This window comes from Austrofundulus limnaeus, unplaced genomic scaffold (genome assembly GCF_001266775.1).
Source record: "Austrofundulus limnaeus strain Quisiro unplaced genomic scaffold, Austrofundulus_limnaeus-1.0 Scaffold263, whole genome shotgun sequence".
Taxonomy (NCBI): domain Eukaryota; kingdom Metazoa; phylum Chordata; class Actinopteri; order Cyprinodontiformes; family Rivulidae; genus Austrofundulus; species Austrofundulus limnaeus.
Window position 1 is genome coordinate 200,010 of NW_013952665.1, and position 22,172 is coordinate 222,181.

General features: G+C 37.7%; 1 protein-coding gene across 1 annotated transcript in view; it reads right to left on the bottom strand.

Moving 5' to 3' along the window:
• lrba (LPS-responsive vesicle trafficking, beach and anchor containing) overlaps window positions 1-20,019 on the bottom strand; it is a 121,318-nt gene extending 101,299 nt beyond the window's left edge. Inside the window, exon 1 of the mRNA XM_014020673.1 lies at window positions 19,106-20,019. Coding sequence (XP_013876127.1) covers window positions 19,106-19,276 — 171 coding nt within the window. The 5' untranslated portion in view covers window positions 19,277-20,019. The remainder of the gene's footprint in view (window positions 1-19,105) is intronic.
• Window positions 20,020-22,172: the final 2,153 nt, after the last annotated feature.

A 22,172-nucleotide genomic window follows, 5' to 3' on the forward strand; every position in this document is an offset into this window, starting at 1 on the left:
CACACACACACACACACACACACACACACACACACACACACACACACCGTTGACCTACTTTTTCCAACAGCTCTTTTAAGTGGATCTATTTTAATAAGCTATCTTGTCAAACCAAATGCCATTTAGTTTATTATTTCAAAAAGGAGCCCATTTCCCTACATGACCCAAACTAAAATATTCATCAACACAGATTCAAAACAGGGAGTCGTGATATGACAACATCTTATAATCCACCTCTCTCAGCTGCTGATGGACACTTGTACGTTGAAAGTGGAAAATAGCCCCTGCAGACAGAGAGGTCTAACAAATAATGGGTGCTACTGAAATCCCTCTAGTGCATGAGCTTCTGATGCAGTTCAGCAAAATTATAGTATTATATATACACTGATCCTTCTCAAAAAATAGCATACTGTGATAAAGTTCATTATTTTCTGTAATGCACTCATAAATATTAAACTTTCATATATTTTAGATGTTGCACACCAACTGAAGTAGTTCAAGCCTTTTCTTGTTGTGATATTGATGATTTTGGCAAAAAAGTAAAGAAAAATCCTTATCTCAAAAAATTTGCATACTTCATCTGACCAATAAAAGAAAAAAAGTGTTTTTAATACAAAAAAGTCAACCTTCAAATAATTATGTTCAGTTATGCACTCAATACTTGGGAATCATTTTGCAGAAATGACTGCTTCAATGCGGCGTGGTAGAGCTGGGCGATATGATCAAAATTTTATATCACGGTATTTTCAACATTTTCACCGGTTTCACGGTATTTGACGGTATTTTTCTTTTCATCACAGCTCAGCTGATAATAAAATGTACAAACCCTGCTTATTGAGTTTTTTTCTTTTACTGTACCTCTGTCTGTGTCGCCGTTTCCCTCCTCTGTGTCTATTCTTCTCTGACTGGTGGTTGGAGACAGTAGTCACGCATTTTGGTCCAGTCGTGAAGGAGGAGGGTTAAGAAAAGATTATGATCGGGTTTATTGTTTATGTTATTTATTAAAGCTTATCAGCACGACTCACCTTGCACACCAGTCAATTCCAACTCCACTACGAACTTGTAACATTTAAAAATGACCCATTTCAGACCAAATATTTTTACAGTATCATCACAAATGCACACATTAAATAGATAGTTTCTTGAAATGCTAATAAACTACATGTTAGGAAGGGTTGCATTAATAAATTACCGTGACAACAATGATTACCGACAGGTAGTTAATGTCTTTGATCTTAAATGTAACGTTATTTCTAGAAAGGTTATGAATAATTATTTTAATCTGTAGCAGAGCTATTTACAACAGGTAAGGTCATTATTGCTTATAACCTACCCCACATAATCCTGCTTTAATAAATCTGAACTATCTAATATAATGCAGCAATTTGCTTGAAAAACCTGCTTTTAGGACTTAAGTGACTTAGTATTCGCCACCAATCCTAACATTTCTGTACAGCAAAGTACTCAAGCTAAATTGTGACAAATTTAATATATTTTTCTGTCTATTAATGTATGTTTCTAGCTTTACATTAAAAAATAAAGACATTTGACCTTCATAATCCAAGCAAAGCAAAAAAGTGACAATCTAGCAGGCACTAACTCCAAAAAACAAAAACATTCACAAAACAATTTACAATTGTTTCAAGGCTGTATGCTCTTTATTTATAGTTGCGTTCAATCAAAAACTGAAAATGAATAAATCTTTATTATGCTTCTTGTTGCTTTAGTGTAAAACTCTACTCATTTCAGATTAGAAAACCAATTATGAGCCACTGTGGACCACTTTTTGCCTAAAGTACTACATTCCTTAACCTCAGAACACACAGGGAAAAAAATAAAAAGATATTCTGATATAAGAGTTTCTATATTCGAAGGTATGCTTTTGTTTTATGCCCGATAGTCATTTTTATACTTCATGAAATGTCATGATTCCTACAGCGCAGTTTGGTAAACACATACTGTATTGTGTTGAGATTTTATTGTGGAAGAACACAGCAACAGAATGAATCAGCGCTTTGGGAAGGTCACAAAATACAACTCTTTGCAAATTGACCAATTTTGTGTATTAAGCAATTTTCATTGTATGAATTAACAATAGGGTTTCAAAGACAATATAATGAGAACATCAAGAAACAATTCATCTGCCTATGTTCACGTTTATCCATCTTGCAAACATCAAACAACATTTAACGCCAATTTCTGACGAAAAAACTGCTACATTCACATCACCTTGTTAAATCTATACAGTAGAAGCATTTACCAAGTGGAATACATTTCTCTGAGACATTAAACATCAAGAAAAACTGAAAAAAAAACTATAGTTGGGGGATTTTTTTTCTCTTTTTTTTTTTGCGGGGAGGAATTGTCACTTTCAGGCTTGAATCTGTTGTTTAATACTCAACTAAGACTGATTTATGCAAATCAAAAATCTCTTAAAACATTTTTTGCTTGTTAAAACGTCCCCCCAACAAATTAGTTTCTTAGTGGATGTGTGACCGGTTTAAATACAATGTCTGATTTAAAATACTATTATAAATTCAAAGTTCTCGACTATGATTTATTCAGTTTTAGAAGAAGTACTTTGATACGTTTTCAGGCCAAATTAGTTTTTTGCAAAGCTCCATATTCTAAAAGTTTTCTGAAACATAAATCAAGTTTTTAGTGAGAAAAAAATATATGTTAAAAATGTTTTTCAAAGTAGTGCGGGCAGGAGATTTAGAACTTTTGGAAAACAATGATGCAGCAGCCTGTTTCACTAATTTCCCCCATCAGTTGGTGGCCAAAAAATACACATAGAGGAATGTTTTTTACCATTTATTCCACATATGTCTTGTTTTATCCCAGTCCTGTCACAGTCAAACTTTAATTGTGTGTTGGAATGGTTAATAACTTAGAAGAAATTGTAAATTATATTTAAAAAATCTTTAAAAAAGATTTTAGGGAGAAACCTAAACCAAGCTAATCAATTATTCTGTATTAGTGGACATTTTCACAACCTGAGGAAAATTTCAGCATTTTTGGTTGAATGTGTGGAACAAATTAGAAAAAAAGAGAAATAAAAACACTGATTTAAAAAAATATATACCCATAGTGCTGTAGAAGAGCTTATAGTCATGATGCTGATGGAATGATTAGTGTCTAATGAGAGTCAGTAAAATATCTGACAATAATAAAAGCTTTCAGTTCACCAAACACTAAATCATAACGAGTACAGTACATTCACTTGCATTTTAAGTGGGTACTTGTGTACTGTCACTACCCACAGTTGTGTAAGTGACCTCCTTATCACTATCTGCCAATCCAGTTTACACTGAAGGGTGGCTGCTACTGTAAACAAAAGGAAAAGGCTTGTCCGGAAATGGCTCTCATTAGACATCACATTCTCAGCCTCAAGGCAGACTTTTAGTATTACTGGAAAACTATGACTTACTGCAAGAATTTGACTCAAAAAGAACACACTGAGAAGTAGAGCAAAACTAAAATGATCCATTGATCACATGCATTTAAAGTTTCATTAATTAGATGAATGTTTTCTTTGTTACAGTGAAACACATGTCAGAAAGCAGAAATAGAAAGAAGCCATTTGAAAAGAAGGTAATCAACAAACTTCACCGTGTTTTATGATTTCAGTTTGCATAGTAGTAAAACGTAATAAAAATAGCAGCTGAATCAGGAAAGAAAAGAAGGAAATAGATTAACAGTCATTAGAGAGGAAGTCAACAACTCAACAAAAGCCTCACTGCATCAGCTCAACAAGAAAAATGACCTACGAGTTTTGTAAGGAAATACCGTAGTTTCATTCAATTCCGGTTCATCAAAATGAGTAAAAGTTGATAGTATGAATAGTAATTGGACTGCTGATGCATCCTAATCCTCCTCAAGCTTCTGTTAAATTTGTGTAAATGTGTACACCAGAAAAATAAAGCCAGGATGTTTGGCTCTATTCCACAGCTAGCTCTGTTTCTGATTGATGACCTCTAAAAGGTAAACCTTAACATTTCAGAAAAGGTTACAATTTTCACTCTCCACTGCTCTCCTGCTGAAGACATTTAAACCCTCTGCAGCTGAATTCCCTGACAGGAAGTTACCTTTTGCACACAAAAAGAACAGAGATTTATTTTTCATCTAAGAAACTGAGAATGAACTTTTACCTTTACGTTTCTGATAAATTTAATCCTTAGCCTGGATGTCACAAGACGGTATCAGGATTTCTTACCATAACTAAAATCGCTGCAGTACGTTAGAATGGAGAATAATTAAGAACTACAGATTGATTATGCTTCCCAGGTTCATCTCCTTAATACAGAACCTCTCTAATGAATGCATTTATTAAGACATTCCACAGCCTAAAGTGTTAGGTCTAATCGAAATTAGGCAGTGATTTATAGAAAACCACAGGATATCAAATACAAAACCATGAATATCACATTAATGCAAAACTTCCAACTGTGTTTGGAAATTGAGAAAATCCTAAACGAGACAGGAAACTGTCCTCTGCAGTGTAACCTGAAGCAGTGATTCCACTTCAACAGGCTTCCTGTAGTTTGGATCAGCTGTAGCTTCCTCTGGCAAAGCTAAAAATCTAACAAAGGAAGCTCAAGGCCACTGAAAACTGAGATAGAGCTGGAGGATAAGACCAAAAATAAATAAATCAAAAGGCGGTACATGGCATATATCTCTCTGTCCAACTGAGTGTTATTTATAAAGATTTTAGCACAAAAGCAGGCAAAAAACACCTCAGACACAGTTTTTAAAAGGATGTCAGTTGTCTAGCAAAGTGAAACCCATTCTATGCATTTGTTGACGTGTCTGTTTACAGAAAACACATCATGTCAGAGCAAATTAAGATCAATTATGACAAGATGTGAGCAAAAAATGGAGTTTAGAAAAGAGAAACCGACAGAATAAAACAATAAAAACATCTTGTATTTCGTGAAAAGTGAAATTTAATCATTTTCACTGGCAGAAACTTATTTTAATTAAATTAGGATAGATCATTTTTACTACTTCTATTGTGTTTCTTAGAACTGATTTGGGATATTTTCAACTCCCTGAACTCCTATACTGTGCAGTAATCCATGAAAAAGTATACAATGAATAAGCAGTAAGATAGGTGGATAAATTTGACATCACTGACTGGTAACAGTTCTCTTCTTGTTACAGCACAGAGTTCAGCATTGTGGCTATTTCATCTATGCTAATTTGACACTTGTCACCAGCACAAGCACGTCTGCCAAAATGTTTGTTTTTTTAAACAGCATCAAGACCACAGCAAAGATTGTTGCCTCGTGGGACACCCAATGTTTGAGCATTCTTGACGTTTTTGGGTAGAATTCAAGCAAACATCTGTTGTATGAGATGCTAAACTGAGCCATGTGATGTCCCGGCACGTACAGTTAGTCATTTTAACCTGCTGTTTCAGGGGATGTTTAATCACACCGTTATTTTTTAGACATTTAAAAATCATTTTAAAATGTCTTCTATAGAGCAAGACTATGATTTTATTTTCCTTGTTTTCCTAAAATAAAAGTTATGTTAAACCTGAGCCAAGGAGCAAAACAAGTTCTTAGGCCTGTGCTGTTTCTGTGGGGCAGAAACTTTCATGAAATAAACTTCACACAGTGACAAAGTTTAGAAATTAAACAGTGAATGTCTCCGATACCATCAACTCCTCGTCACGAAATCAAATTAAGATCAGTCAAGTGTTAAAGAGAGTCCCTTCTTGTTTGTATACTTTCCTGTTTAGTTGAGAAAAACTAACATGCTTTTAGTTATACTTCTGTGAAAAGTTGTTCTTTGTCCTGCTTTCACATCGACTGCAGCTCAGCAGAAACCAGACTCCAGGATTCCCCGTAAATAATGGTTGGTGTCCTCATCCCGTAATGGGCCTGACCAACTCCTGACTCCACATGAGCCAGCTGCACCAACTTGTAATAAAGAAGTGTTTGTTCAACCACTGGTCAAAGCGAACTGCAAACACTACAGTTGTGTAAAATACAATATCCTAGGGCACGTATTATGTTACTTAGCTTGCTCTCATAGTTAAAGTTAAATGCTCGTAGTAAAAAAAAATTAAAAATGAAATAAATTTAAAGACTTAAAAATTTAATTTATACTGTTGAATCAGATGCATCACACTTAATGTTTCCCTGCCTCATAGCTCCTATTCAACAAGCTACAGTGGGAAATTATAGAGGTTAAAATTGACTTACTTCATAACTTGCCAAAGCAGAACAATGTTATTAATTAACTAAACTGTTTCGTTTTGGGTAATCTCAACAAAGACTAAACTTGGGCAACAATGTCTGATTCTGCCTTATAATTTCAGCCATTTTTCACTTTATTTAAATGGGGGGGTTATGTATTTTTCTAGGCACATACTATATTACCTTCAGCTGTCCTGAAAAAAGCATATGTATATAAAATAAATTTGATCTAAACCTTGAAATTGTCCTGTCTCTTTAAGAAACTCCTACCATTTCCATCACTCCCACTTCAGCACCAGGGTTCGACAAGATTTTTTTTTAAATGTTACCTGCCCGAAACAAAAATGTTCCCATTTTGATAAAATATAAGAAAAACGTGTACTGTATTTGTACTACAAAAATATTAACATGGTTACACACAGAGGTAAATAACATATGACATTGGATTAAACAGATGCAAACATTGCAGACTGAGCCACTAATAGTCAGTCAGTATTATCAAAAACATCTTCAAAAACATATTTAGACCTTTCCAGTGTTTCCCTGGTGTACTGGTCTTAGGAGGGCTGCTTATAAAAACAGAATGATGAACAGCAGCAGCTTCGTTTTAAATACAATTTACAGAACATGTAAAAGTCTGAAATTTGCATTAATTAAATCTTATATAGCCTATCTCATATCTAAAGATACATTTAAGATATCTTGAACTGGAGTCTCCATACAATCTAATGATAAATCTGACATTATTTATACTAGTCAGAATATAATTAGAGGTATTTTAAATAGGTATTTTGCCTTGTCGAAAAATATTAAGAAATGTCTATTTATTTGTTTCTTTCATTCATAAAAACAAAACAATCTATGTACATCATTAAAAAAACAAAGTAAATCATACACTGAATTAAAAAAGTGTGCAGAGTGAAGAAATAAACTATCATATTTGCCCCTTATTTTAAAAAGTCAACTTCAACAAACAAACAAGCTCAAGCTGGAAATATCTCAAAGTTTAAAAAATAAGTAAATAAAACAAACAACAACAAAAAATTGTTTTACTATTTTATCCTAAATAACTAATATGTCTAATTTAGTCATAAAACAATTTCAGATAACTGGAATGTATGAGTGGTTAAGCCAAATAAATGCAATTCCAGCCTGCCATACAGTGAGCCTGTTGAACTGACTCGCTGCTACTCTGCGCTCTCAGAGCACAAGCTACTCTTACATTAGCAAGATGGATTTTTGACTGAATGAACATCCACATATTAGGGTCATCTCTATGGGTAACAATACATAAAAAAACTTTTGTTTTTTCTCAAATAACTTAGGTGTGAAAAAACTACGATTGTTAAAGCTTCGCTCTGCACGACGTGCAGCAGGACGGAGGGAGAGATTATGATCCTGCGAAACAACGTAACTTTTCCACAGTGGGATGGGGGCGATTTTGAGGATTTATTCTCTATATACGTGTTTTAAAATGCTATATTTTTTATTTTCTGAATATTTTGAATAAATGGCCCTCTAAAAAAAATTTAAGAAATGGTATACCTGCCCGGTCGGGCAGGCATCCGGACACACCCACCTGCCCGAACATGAGTTTTACCAGCCCCGAGCAGGATTTGTCGAACCCTGTTCAGCACGTTTTCAAACAAGACTTCGGGGGGAGGTGTGTCCTGTGGGACAGATGCTGGGGACAGAGTTCCTGGGAGGAGCTTTGTATAAACAGGCAGTGCTTTGTACCAGCAAGCATTCAGGCAGCTCCACATGGCTACCACAGGGGATTCAAGGATTTCTTAAACGTGCATGTATGAGTCAAAGCAACACTTGTATGTTTTTGATGAGGGAAGGACATTATAAGAGGACATAAAGCACAAAGAGTATATTTTACATAATAATGCCCTCCCCGTTTATAAAGAAAAAGAAACTGAAACATTTTAACCAATACCTATAGTTTCCATTAAATTAAAAAGAAAAAGATGAAGTTTGTGTACAGTCAGGGAAAACATTTAAATTTGTGATTAATTAATTTAGCTACTTGTAGCTCATAGGGTTAAATAAATATAATGTTATGAGGACGATCTACTGATTCTAGCCTGTAATGCAGCAAAAGCCTTACATCATCTTTTACCACCTCCATCACAAAACGCAGTACCTTCATGCAACCAAAGTACACTGAAACGTGACTTGTGAAGACTTCCGGAGCTACAACAAAATCTGAAAGCTTTCAAAAGTAAAATCTTGTCCCATTACAACTTCTATGGTCCTTCAAGTTAAAGTATCAGTAGAAATCATTTTATATACTGTAAAATATATCAACTATTTAGATGTTTAATGAATAATTCTGCTGGGTTTTTATTCTAAAGCATTCAGCAAAACCTGCAGGTCCTGTCTGCCAACTGTGTATTAACATGTAAGGAATACAAATTTAAGAGTTTTCTTTCGCCTTAAAACTTCTGCAAACAAAAAGGCATCCCAGACAGTAAACCTTAACAAAGCTATCTTTAGTTCCAGATTAATGAGATGCAAATTAGAGCAGCAGATTGCATCACAGCAATGTTTCTAATTGGCTAAAATCCTAACCATCGACTCATCTGTTATTTTAATTATTTATTATTAAATCTAACCAAGGGTTGAGTGGAAATAAAAACTTCCAACATTCCAGCTTTTTGGGGACAACACAGCCAGTGTTTTTTTTTTTATAAATGGGCTTTTATCACACCTTACTGTGCATATAATTAACAACTTAAACATAAAACACCCTCAAATGGGTTTTTAATTGGTGCTAGCCTAGCAGCTGATAGGATTCCTCCCCCTCTGAAGCTAAGCTGAGCTCCTTAACTCACTGCAGTCCTAAAATTTGTCAGAGATTTGCCAGAGAGGTGACACATGAGAGAACAAATGTCTGCAGCATTTACTTTAGACCCCTTGCAGAGATTTTCCAGACAGCTCCAGGCTAAAAATCATTGTAAAACTGCCTGCTGGGAAGATGTGCAAATGTAGCTGCAAATCTTCCAAAACATTTAATTCCAGAGTGTCAATGAATGTGTCCTTAGAATGTGCACTTAGAAAAAGTACAGTTTTTTTATCGCCTGACCTTCTGCCTGTCTGTTGGCAAAATTTCATGTGAACCACTGCATGGTGACGCTTCACGGTTTAAACCAAAACAACTACAACGCTGTCATTTCTAAACATGAGACAATCTCACTTTAAACTTTGGCATTAAAGGCAAATGGCGATGTGCATTCCTTCAAGAAATGCTAGGTCTTCATAATATAGATTTATTATTATCATTATTGATCTTTACAATGGTACTTTTTCATGGTTTTTAAAAAGCTCCATCCAGTATTCAATTCTTCAGACTATTTGAAAGCTAAAACAAAAGAAGAGGAGCTACAAATTTAACTCCAAAATAACAACCTGAACTTTTTCTTACTTCCCTGATTGAAAAAAAACTACATATTCTGAAAGTTTAGTAACTAAAATCAAGCAACCACTGAATATCAGTTAGTTCATACCAATAAACACTGATATCAAATGAAAATGTTCATATATTCATTAGTTGCAATGACCTATTAGTTTACAAAGTTTTAGCAATTTAATGTTAGAGATTGTGCTTACTGTGCTGAGATGCAAGCAAACAAAAACTCTACTAACAGTGCAATAAAAAAACTTGAAGTATTTAGGCATTAATTTCATAAGCAGTTTGTGAAAGGACAAAGTAAAATACAAATACACAGTTAGTCTTTAACTAGGGCTTGGCCAACATAAATTTTAAACTCATTTTTTAATTCAACTCAATATACACTCACCGGCCACTTTATTAGGTACACCTGTCCAACTGCTCGTTAACACTTAATTTCTAATCAGCCAATCACATGGCGGCAACTCAGTGCATTTAGGCATGTAGACATGGTCAAGACAATCTCCTGCAGTTCAAACCAAGCATCAGTATGGGGAAGAAAGGTGATTTGAGTGCCTTTGAACGTGGCATGGTTGTTGGTGCCAGAAGGGCTGGTCTGAGTATTTCAGAAACTGCTGATCTACTGGGATTTTCACGCACAACCATCTCTAGGGTTTACAGAGAATGGTCCGAAAAAGAAAAAACATCCAGTGAGCGGCAGTCCTGTGGGCGGAAATGCCTTGTTGATGCCAGAGGTCAGAGGAGAATGGGCAGACTGGTTCGAGCTGATAGAAAGGCAACAGTGACTCAAATAACCACCCGTTACAACCAAGGTAGGCAGAAGAGCATCTCTGAACGCACAGTACGTCAAACTTTGAGGCAGATGGGCTTCAGCAGCAGAAGACCACACCGGGTGCCACTCCTTTCAGCTAAGAACAGGAAACTGAGGCTACAATTTGCACAAGCTCATCGAAATTAGACAAGAGAAGATTGGAAAAACGTTGCCTAGTCTGATGAGTCTCGATTTCTGCTGCGACATTCGGATGGTAGGGTCAGAATTTGGCGTCAACAACATGAAAGCATGGATCCATCCTGCCTTGTATCAACGGTTCAGGCTGGTGGTGGTGGTGTCATGGTGTGGAGAATCTTTTCTTGGCACTCTTTGGGCCCCTTGGTACCAATTGAGCATCGTTGCAACGCCACAGCCTACCTGAGTATTGTTGCTGACCATGTCCATCCCTTTATGACCACAATGTACCCAACATCTGATGGCTACTTTCAGCAGGATAATGCGCCATGTCATAAAGCTGGAATCATCTCAGACTGGTTTCTTGAACATGACAATGAGTTCACTGTACTCAAATGGCCTCCACAGTCACCAGATCTCAATCCAATAGAGCATCTTTGGGATGTGGTGGAACGGGAGATTCGCATCATGGATGTGCAGCCGACAAATCTGCGGCAACTGTGTGATGCCATCATGTCAATATGGACCAAAATCTCTGAGGAATGCTTCCAGCACCTTGTTGAATCTATGCCACGAAGAATTGAGGCAGTTCTGAAGGCAAAAGGGGGTCCAACCCGTTACTAGCGTGGTGTACCTAATAAAGTGGCCGGTGAGTGTACAATCGCAGGCACTTTATTAGGTACACCTTACTACCAGGCTGGACCCCTTTTGCCTTCAGAAATGCCTGAATCCTTCATGGCACAGATTCAACAAGGTACTGGAAACATTCCTCAGAGAGTCTGGTCTATGTTGACATGATAGCATCACACAGTTGCTGTAGATTTGTCGGCTGAACATCCATGATGAGAATCTCCCATTCCACCACATCCCAAAGGTGATCTATTGGATTGAGATCTGGTGACTGTGGAGCCATTTGAGTTCAGTGAACTCATTGTCGTGTTCAAGAAACCAGTCTGAGATGATTTGTACTTTATGACATGGAGCGTTATCCTGCTGGAAGTAGCCATCAGGAGATGGTACACTGTAGTCATAAAGGGATGGACATGATCAGCAACAATACTCAGGTAGGTTGTGGTGTTGACACAATGCTCAATCGGTACTAATGGGTCCAAAGTGTGCAAGGAAAATATACCCCACACCATTGCACCACCAGCCTGAACAAGGCAGGATGGATCCATGCTTTCATGTTGTTGAAGCCAAATTCTGACCCTACCATCCAAATGTTGCAGCAGAAATCCAGACTCATCAGACCAGGCAACGTTTTTCCAACCTTCTATTGTCCAGTTTTGGTGAGCCTGTGTGAATTGTAGCCTCAGTTTCCTGTTCTTAGCTGACAGGAATGGCACCCGGTGTGGTCTTCAGCTGCTGTAGCTGATCCGCCTCAAGGTTTGACAAGTTGTGCTTTCAGAGATGCTCTTCCTCAGACCTCGGTTGTAAAAAGTGGTTATTTGAGTTACTGTTGCTGTTCTATCAGCTCGAACCAGTCTGACCATTCTCCACTGACATCTGGCATCAACACGGTATTTGCGCCCACAGAACTGCCGCTCAATGGATATTTTCTCTTTTTTGGACCATTCTCTGTAAACCCTAGAGATGGTTGTGGGTGAAAATCCCAGTAGATGAGCGGTTTCTGAAATACTCAGACCATCCCGTCTGGCACCAACAACCATGCCACGTTTAAAGTCACTTAATCACCTTTCTTCCTCATTCTGATGCTTTCTGATGCTCAGTTTGAACTGCAGCAGATCGTCTTGGCCATGTCTACGTGCCCACATGCATTGAGCTTCTGCCTGGTGATTGGCTGATTCGACATTTGCGTTAATGAGCCGTTAGACAGGTGTACCGAATAAAGTGGCCAGTGAGCGTTTATATACTCATTCACATTCATTTGTAGATTTCCAAGAAACAATGAAGATGAAAATACAGTAGCTCAGTAATTTAGTGCAGTTTTCGGGGAAGAGTAAATATTAGGAACACACGCCTGCTTTCACAAATGTCAATAACTGCTGAAGCCACCATATCATTTGTCAACACAATTCACTAATGAGGCCTGCTGAGAACCATCTTATTAGACTAACACAGAACAAGGTAAGTATAAAAGTCGTGTCATTTCAGGACATCACAAGCTTTAAATCTAAACCCTTGTTGGCAAAGTCAGTCATCTTCACCCAGCAAATGTGCACTGAGTTGATCTTACTGTAACTAAAATCTTACCACCAAATTGATGTAATGGCCACAAAATGTGGCTTTTGTTCTGGGAAACACCAAGGTCACTTAAGGACAAAACTGACATCGAGCCTCAAGCTGAAAATGTGTTTAGAACTACCAGCAGACTTGAATTGTGCTTATTTAGACAACGTGGTCCAAGCTGGTTTCGGCTATAAAGAAGAAGAGGGGGGAAATGTCTGACCATGGGTTTTGGCTGATGTGACAGATAACAGAGGGAGGCAGATAGATTTCATTCATGTGTCAGATTAGAAGGCTCTTTGTTATTGTCAGAGAGGTCAACACACGCTCGGGGAGAGAACAAGGATGCCCCCCTCCTCTGCTTCTTGTGTAGGTGCTGCATTCCTCTTTAGATCACACACACAAGAGCAGGGAAATGATCTACAACTTTTATCCAGATTTCTGATTTTAAATATGAACTATTTGAATGCTTTTCTAACACAGTCATACATATAAAAGCAAAGTGATTATTACAAGTTAACAACAAACCTAATGTTTCAGTTCTACTTGCAGCCAGATCTGTTTTTTTTTATCTAGAAAGGTCAAAATAACCTTTATCTGCTGAAAGCAAAAATAAATCTACTAAATTAATTTCACAAATTTTGATGTCTGATGAATTCCAGGCAGTGGTGAGGAAGGAAGGAAGGAAGCAGACAATTTAAAGAAACACACAAAAGACCGTTCAAAAGTACCTGTTTAACCTAAAAAGACCCAAGGAGGAACTCAAGAAAAAATAAAGTGAAACAGAACACATTCTGAATTGTATAAATTAAACTTTACATTTTGCTAAGCTCAATATCTGTAAAGATGTGTTGAGATAAAGGCTATTGTGGTTTAGGATTAAGTCAATAAGCTGTGGCGGCCATCTTGAATTTATAACAAACTGGATGTCAGCTTCTACATTAGGTAAAATGTATGAGGTATAATAAGCACACAGAAAAATTATCTTCTCAAATTTAGACATTATTAGAGCACATGTGACAGACTGCTTCAGGCATCATCTGAAGCTGCCTAATTATCATTTATACGCTATAATGAGATTAAAACAGCAGGTTTTACAAAAACCTGTAGTCCGTTTGATTTTCCTTGTTGAGTTATTGTTTTAAATGAACGGATTCTAATATTGAATAAAATGTTCAGAGTTTTTGTGATCAGACTGGGTCTAATCAGTTGTCCACAAAACCACAGTCGTATCATTTTACTTTAGAATAAAGTCAAGGTTACGCTCGCCACATCACACACTCGCTCTTCTTCTGTGTCAATTAACAGCAGAGCCTCCAGCCTGGCTCAGGGCGGCTCTTCTTTCCAGGGCAGTGCATTAGTCAGCTGCTTAACCAGACTAGAATTAGAGTTTCTAGAAGTCTCTTAAGGTGGCCTTGGTTTGTTTTCATATAAACCCGTGCCATTTTCTTTTTTTTTTCTTCCTTATTTTCTGGTCCTCTCAGAAAACATGACCATCAAATACATGCTTCTGTCATGAACCAACAGCTAAATGACTGCTAAATGTGCAACCTGTTTAACCTGCCTCCTTATCAACTTAAAGTATGAATACATCATTCATCATCTGTAACAGCAGAGACCACCAAACTATTCAGAAAAAAAATCAATCAACATCCAAAACTTTCAGCAGGTTGTTTCAGTTAAACCAAAAAAAAAGCTACAAAGCAGTTTCATGTAAAACTGCTGGCACCTTAAAGCACATAGATTCACACAACTCACCCTCTATGTGATGCTACATGCCTTAAAGCGTGCTACTACATACGATGTTCTCATACATATTTTATCTGAACCAGTGTGGTGTAAGATATTCGAGGGCCCCAATTTAACAAGGGCAAAAATAGATAAAATGACGCAACACTTTAAGAACATTACCACCTTTTTATTGCACGCAAAACAATCCCAGTTCTTGTTTTAAACAGAGCCAAATATTTGACCCCATAATCATTTGATGCCAGGTCTATGTATTCTTATGTGGACTTTAGAGAAGGGGTGTCCACTCTTGTTCTTTGAGGACCTCTTACCCTACATGCTTTATCTAATCAACCATTCATTAAAATAAGGTGTGTTGAAGCAGAGAACCCTCTGAAATGTGCAGCATGGTGGCCCTCTGGGACCAGGTTTGGACACCTCTGCTTTTGGTTTTGCAGAAAATCATTTTTAATATTTGTTTTACCGACGAAAGAAACTGAGAAAAGGGTGGCACGCAGGTGTTTGTAATTAGTCAGCCGGTACTGAAGATGAAGGCTGGTGCGGCTGTGCTTCTGACGAGTCCTGAGGGTGGAGGAGAACGAAAACAACAACCTGAGAGAAAACACCTGTGTGAGTGGACAAAGATGTGGAAAAAGGCCTTGATAACATTACTTGAAGAAAGGATGATCCAGTGAAAGTTTCACTCTTCTTTTGTGCATTTTTCCCCCAAAACAAAGACTTTTGTTCAGGAGCAATTTAGCCATCTTTAATTCTTTTTTCCTACAATGATTAAAACAAACAAGTGATTTGTCAAGAGCCATGTTGCCAGTTATATAATAATTATACTTGTACGATAGTATAATATCCACATTAGGGCTGTGTTTTGGCAATAATTTGGCGATACGATACATATCATGACAAAGGGGTCATGATACAACATATCCCGATATATTGCGATACTATAAGCAAGTCGATACATTGCAATATATTGCGATGTTTTTTGTCCAAAAAATTCTATTAAATAAAAACCTCTTACAGGGGGGAAATAATGAAAAACCAAAATTCATTGTCTCAGAAAATTCTAATATTACATAGACATACTTTTGATACATTTAGCTGTGTTCTGCTTTGTATGTATTTTATTTTATTTGTTTAATACTACTTATTTCATCCATGTTTTCAATTATTAGACTAAATTTGACAATAAATAGTTTGAAAATATATTTTTTGCAGCTTTTGTTTTTTTATATTAATTTACAATATGGTCACCCAACACTTAATAGCCTCTACCCCAAGAGGTAGAGTAGCCAAATGGCTGGCTCACTGCTGCCAACTAGTGGCCAGAGGCTGAACTACAACATAAAAATGAATGGCTAGCAGGAAAGTTGACATTTTAAACCTTAATAAAAAAAATCGATACAAGGCTTTAGAATATCGATACAGTATCGGGAAATGAAATATCGCGATATTTCAGTGTATTGATATTTTCTTACATCCCTAATCCACATATGAAAAAGTCTGATCCAACAAGCTAAACTGTGTGCCCAGCAGGTGTAACACCCTCCCCACAACGTGCCAATCGCAACACACACCTCATCCTCACCCAGCCTCCCCTCCCTACAGCTAAGCAAGAACACATCCTCAGGCATCACAGTTTGGGTCTAAATACAACATTTTTAAACCCACAGTGGAATATTCTGTCATTTCCTATGTGGCAACCACAAGATGAGTACAATTTAAAGAGCCATGAAGAAAAAGTTTCCAAAACACAACAAATACATGTGTTTACAACACTACACACAAGTTTGCTGACATCGAAATATCAAAAACTCTTTAAAAAATTAAGTCTAATGAGAAAATACTTCTCTTTTTTTTTTGAAAATTTACTCTTAAATTTACTTTTACTTGAGGTCTGTTTTCATTAGTACCTTCTTCCCTACCACTTTAAACAATCAGGAACATAAAAGTGTAAAAAACAAAAGAAATGGCGTGAGACTCTCTCCCTTTTGCTCCTCACCAAAGCCCTGACTCTAGGTGAAATAAAACAACAGCCTAATGTGAATCCTGGTGTTTAGAACCTCAGCCCACGTCACAAGTCATCACAACCACCGCTGTGGTGACTTGTGACACAGATCACCCTCCTGCAGAAACACTGTTTTTTTTATCCACACATATAGTGAGAAGGATGGAAAAAGCAAAAATAAATATTAAAAAAAAGATGCCATCGAAGAGAAAACTCTGGCATTTGTAGTACATGAGGTTATCAGCAAATGGAGGGGTGAATAGAGCATGTGCAGAGACAAAGTGCTGAGGTAATCATAATAAAATGCACAGCATCATCTTGTGACCTGAAATAACTGCGACCAAACAAAAAACTGAGTCCTAAAAAAAGAAGCAATGATGCAATTATTCATTAAAAATAGTATGATCCCTACAAATTCTACAACTAATAGCATAATTGAATAATTGAATAATTATAAACATAATTTTTTAATATTTCTAAACTTATAGGTTTAGAAACATGCAAAAATAGTTGCTTTTATTTGTTTTATGAACTAAATGTAGTGTAAAAGGGATGATGGAAAACATAAATCCTGATTTTTTTTTTTTTTTTTTTTGAAGGTGGTGGTTTTAAGTGGAGAAAACAGCATTAAAGTTTAATCAAGTCGTAGCCAGAAGAAGAGGGGAAAAAAGTGTCTGTAATTCATTTGCCTACTCAGTGAGGGTTGCAGTTCATTAATGACTACAGACATGGAGGATGAAACTACCGCTCCAAAGGACTTTATTGTTTACCGCACAGTGACAAAGCAGTTCAGCAGGTTTCACCTTCACCTCGTCTCCTCCCACCTTAGTGGAAACTCTGGTTGAGCATGCTCCGTGCTCTAAAGCTACGTTGCCTTGTAGTTTATTTCATTCATTCATTCATTCTCATGCATGTGCTTTAAAGGCATTTCATAATTCAGAGTAGCTTTGATTCAGACAAAACACTCCAGGATGTTACCAGTACAGGTAACAAAGGCACTTACTTTACCTGACCTGGATATGTCAAACATGATAATAAAATAAATAAATAAAAAACTACAGCAGCTTCTTTGCCGTAGCGTTTGTCATTACTGGTCCTGTCAGAGTCAGTTCAAAACTGGGAACATTTATTTTTTTCTCATAATTACAAGAATCCTGCAGGATCTTTTTAAACTAAAATAGCCCAAGAAACTAAAGAATTTGGATTTTCCATGAAACATAGCGTGAATCCTGAGTAATGAAAACTTAGTTGCTGTAATTTACTGAATGAGCAGAAACTGAAGAATTAAACAAGCAGAATGTGAGCTAAAAGCTAAGAGAAGCAAAAATGCTAAAAGCAAGAAGTTGCAAAACAGTAGTTAAGCTAGAAGTATCAACTAGCCGAGAGGTTCTCAAACTGGGGTCCGCGAGAGGTGTCTTGGGGGTCCTCAAAAAATTTCACTAAATTGTTCTTTTAGTTTTTTCTTTCTAAAAATTCATGGAGAACAATGGACTAATAAAACAAACATAATAAACTTAATATAATGTATATTCCCATGGCCAAAAGTATCAAGAGGCAAGCTAAAAGCTCATAGCATAAGAATGTAAACTAAAAGTTCAATGCTTCAGAACACTTGCTAAAAGCAACAGGCTTTTAGTTAATGTGCTTTTTTATTGTGTTTTAATTGTTGTTTTTTATATTTGTGATCTGCTTTATTGTTTTTAGTTATTTTGCTCTCTGTTTAGCACTTTGTGATGTTTGTGCCTGTGAAAGGTGCTATATAAATATAGTTTACTAGCAAAAAGGTTAGCTGAAAGATCAAATAAACCAGAACATTAGCTAAAAGCTTAAATCAGCAGAATGTTAGCCGAAAGCTCCAAGCAGCAGGACATAAACTAAACTCAAGTATTAGAACATTAGTGAAAAACTCAGAGCAGCAGAATGTTGGCTCACTGTAGAACAACTGTGGCTAAAATGTAGCACAATGGTAACTTAAAGCTAAAATGAGCAAAAATAAGCTAAAAGAATCAGAACTGCAGCTAAAACTAGTGGCACAGACATCAAAACTAGAGTATCTTAAAGCAGATTTTAAGAGAAACTTTAAAAGAAACTAAAGAGATCTCAATGCATGTCTATGAAGGAAAATATTTGTAAATAAAGTTAAAATTTTGAAATGCATAAAAGTTTCTGAAGTCAAAAGTCACAGCACACATCTAGTGAATGAGCTGAACATTTTAATATTCAATTTGAAGGCCAAAAATAGAAAAGTAGCTATGTGGAAGTAATTATACTACAAAACAAAGCGTAAAGGGAAATAACAATGAAAAACAACACTTGGACAATACTGAACAAGCATTCAAACAAATAAAAACGAGCTGAACTCAGAGAAAACAAGGTTAACTATTGACAGGCTTTTCTGCAAACTTTTCAGAGAAATCAGTGAGGGGGGGTTGGGCTGTCTGACAAAAGCAGTGGTTCATCTACAAACTAACCAGAGTGACTTCTTTTATTATTATTATTTTGTTGTTAAAGGTTTTCCAAATGCAAAACATCTAAAGATGTCACGGCGCTCTAATCTACGGCCTGTGTGTCCTGAGCTCCCATGATAATCAGCTTACCAGGTTGAACACCGTCTCAACAATGTCTCGGTTGGAAACTTCCCCAACTTCCAGCAGGCCGGCCAGCACGGCGAATTTCATCCGGATGCCCCTGATGGGCACCCCGGCGTTGAGCGCGGCGGCTCCCGCTGCCCGTGCGTCCTTCCCATCCGCCGGCTCGGTGTTAGCCATTTGCTAAGGAAGAGCCGGGCAGGTAAGGCACCTGTTCACCTCCAATATGCTGAAAAGAGTGCAGGGAGGTGGGTGTGGGGGGGAGGAACAGGGCTTTATCTCCCCTTCAGCTGAGTTGTGGGCAGTCTGCAGGGCGTTTTCCTCCCCATCCAGGGTTGTTAAGCGACAGGGGGTCTCAAAGAGTGGGTAATAAAGAGCGGACGGAGAATTTGTTGGTTTTTGACGCACAGCGAAGCTGTAAATGTCACCGCTCCTCCACGCTGAGTGAACTATACTCTGCTCTGTAACTTGATACCAGCCAGGCGGGTGAATTAATGTCTTTAAAAGCCCGTGGAGAAAATAGCTGCAGAAAACAAGAAGAGAAACGCGTGTGAAGCAGAGTTTTCCCCCTCTTTCCTCTCCTTTGGTTTTATTCTGCGGACACAGTCACTTTAATATCTCCGTCCAGCAGTGGAAGTTGCTCCTGTGTGTCACCGTAGACTTGACAGGTAAGAAGCGCACGGCAGAACCAAGAGGGAAATAAAACTCTCCAACAGAACGGGCCAAGTCCGTCAGCAAACTCCGGTGGAAGACGAAAGCGGCCGGAGGTCCCCCTCGGTGCTCCCCGGCGGACTCGTCGGACGCGGTTAAATGGCACGGGTCGAGCCAGCTGCGCTGCTTTTGCTTCCTGATCCACTCCTATAGCTTCAGCTCGTCAGCGCCATGACAGTGTAGCCCTTCAGCAGGCGGCGCATGCGCAGTGGAGAGCAGAGGCTGCTCGCGCTCAGTGCGGGCAGGTGAGCCGCTCAGGTGGATGTGGAGGACGACACGCTGGGATTGTGCCAACGATTCATGGTCTCTCCTTTAGAAATTATTTTATGGCGGTAGTGTTTTTGCCGCAAGAGCAAAACAGTTGCAGCTTCCTTCAGGTTACTTTTCACAAATAATCATCGGAACAGTTTTTTTTTTATTATCTTAAAGGATTTGAAATGTTTGTGAAAGCCTGGTTTTGTACGAGCCTGAAGGAGCGATCCACTTTAATCCAGGGAATAAGATTATGGAACAGCACGGAAGATGAGGTGGAAAATGCCAGGGGTCTCATTTATAAAGGATTGCGTGGAAACCATACTAAAAATGAACGTACGGCCAAAAGGCTGAAATGGCGTACGCCAAAAAAAAATCAGATTTATAAAACCATACGTACGCACGTTTCTGCGCATCTTTCCTTTATAAATCACAGCCGCACGTCAGAATTTGCGCACGAGGTCCTGCCTCAGGTTCTACCCTCTACACGCCCACACTCAACCATAAACAGTCAATGTAAAGTACCTCATGAATGTTAAGATGTATTTAAATCAGTCAGCTGATCAATGTCAACAAAAGTGATTGGTTCAGACACGCTCCGTCGTGAGTCTGGAGGATGACAGGTGCTGACTGACAGCTGCTCACGTGAACAGAATGTCTGTAACTGACACAGATTTCCCTCATTTTGCTTTAGCGTAATCTAACAATTTTTATAAAAAAAAATAAAAATAAAAAACTCAGCTTCAAATTAATTTCCCATCAGAGCCTGCAGGATGATAAAAACAATAAAAATTAAATTAAATAAGTCAGATAAAATTAGAAATAAGTCCCCCGCTCTTCTCCTCATCCCCTCCCCCTCCTGCCTGCTCTGTTATCCGCGGAAGACACCCCCGCACGCGCACGCATGCACGCATCCCCCTCGCGACAAACACGGACAAGTTTTATAACATCCACACTGGTGAGGTGGATGCGCCCTGTGCGTGTATCGCTTTTGCTGTCCTGTTGTTCTTATCGGGGAGGGGTCTGTGGGTCAGGGAGGGGTCTGTGGGTCAGGGAGGGGTCTGTGGGGGTCAGGGTCGTGAGGAGGAAGCAGATGAATGGAGTTGCGCATGCAAACTTTTATTTAAGATTTAAGTTTTTTATTATTATTTCGAAGGTCCTCACGGCTCAGCAGCAGAAGCATAAATATTACTGTTAAGAAAGCTGATGATAAAGTTGAATAAAAATCTAAGTCTGATTCTGAAGGTAAATTAAATATCTGACAGTGATCATTACACAGTGTGGCTCTAATTCCTCACTTCACCATCTGTGTCGCAATGCATCTCAGTAATCCAGGTAAAAAATGAAAAAGAAAAAAATGTGTAAGTATTGTAAGATAGCCATGTGATGTATCAGTCACATGGAGGCAGGGCTTAAAAGCCTGAATTTTGCCTGAAACTCTCAGACTGAAGAAGTCTCTTGGAGGAGAGACAAAACGTTTCATTAGAGAAGAACCCGTCCAGAAGACCTACACAATTTTTTTTCTTTCTGATCTGTGTCGCAGTTTCCCGTCTCCAAAATGAGCGTACGCATGGGTCAGAGCTGGCGTGAGGGACCGCACATTTTCACTTCATGTTTGGATTTTATAAATCACAACCTTGGTGTGAAAAGTGGCGTACGCACGTTTGGCTCAAACTGTGCGTACGCCAGTTTTATAAAACCGACCCCAGATCCTTGTATGAAGAGAATGATAAAAACTATATTTCTGAATAAATATGGAGAAGTATAAGTTAATTCAAGCTAATTGTTGTTTGAGTTGGTGTTTAATTTTTTTTAATTCATTTTTAAGTGTTTTAGGTTGTTTTGATTTTTGTTGTAATTTACTTTTCTTTTTAACATATTTTAGGTATAAAAAAGGGGCAGATATAAGATTTCTTCTTCTGCTGCCTTTCAATTTATTTGATTTTATTGTGATTGCATATTTTTTGTACTTTGTTAATTTGTGTTACAAATGAAAATAATAAAGTAAAATGAAATGAAATGAACAGTTTTCAGCTTCATGTTAGACCCCTACCACTATGACCAGATAGATAGATAGATAGATAGATAGATAGATAGATAGATAGATAGATAG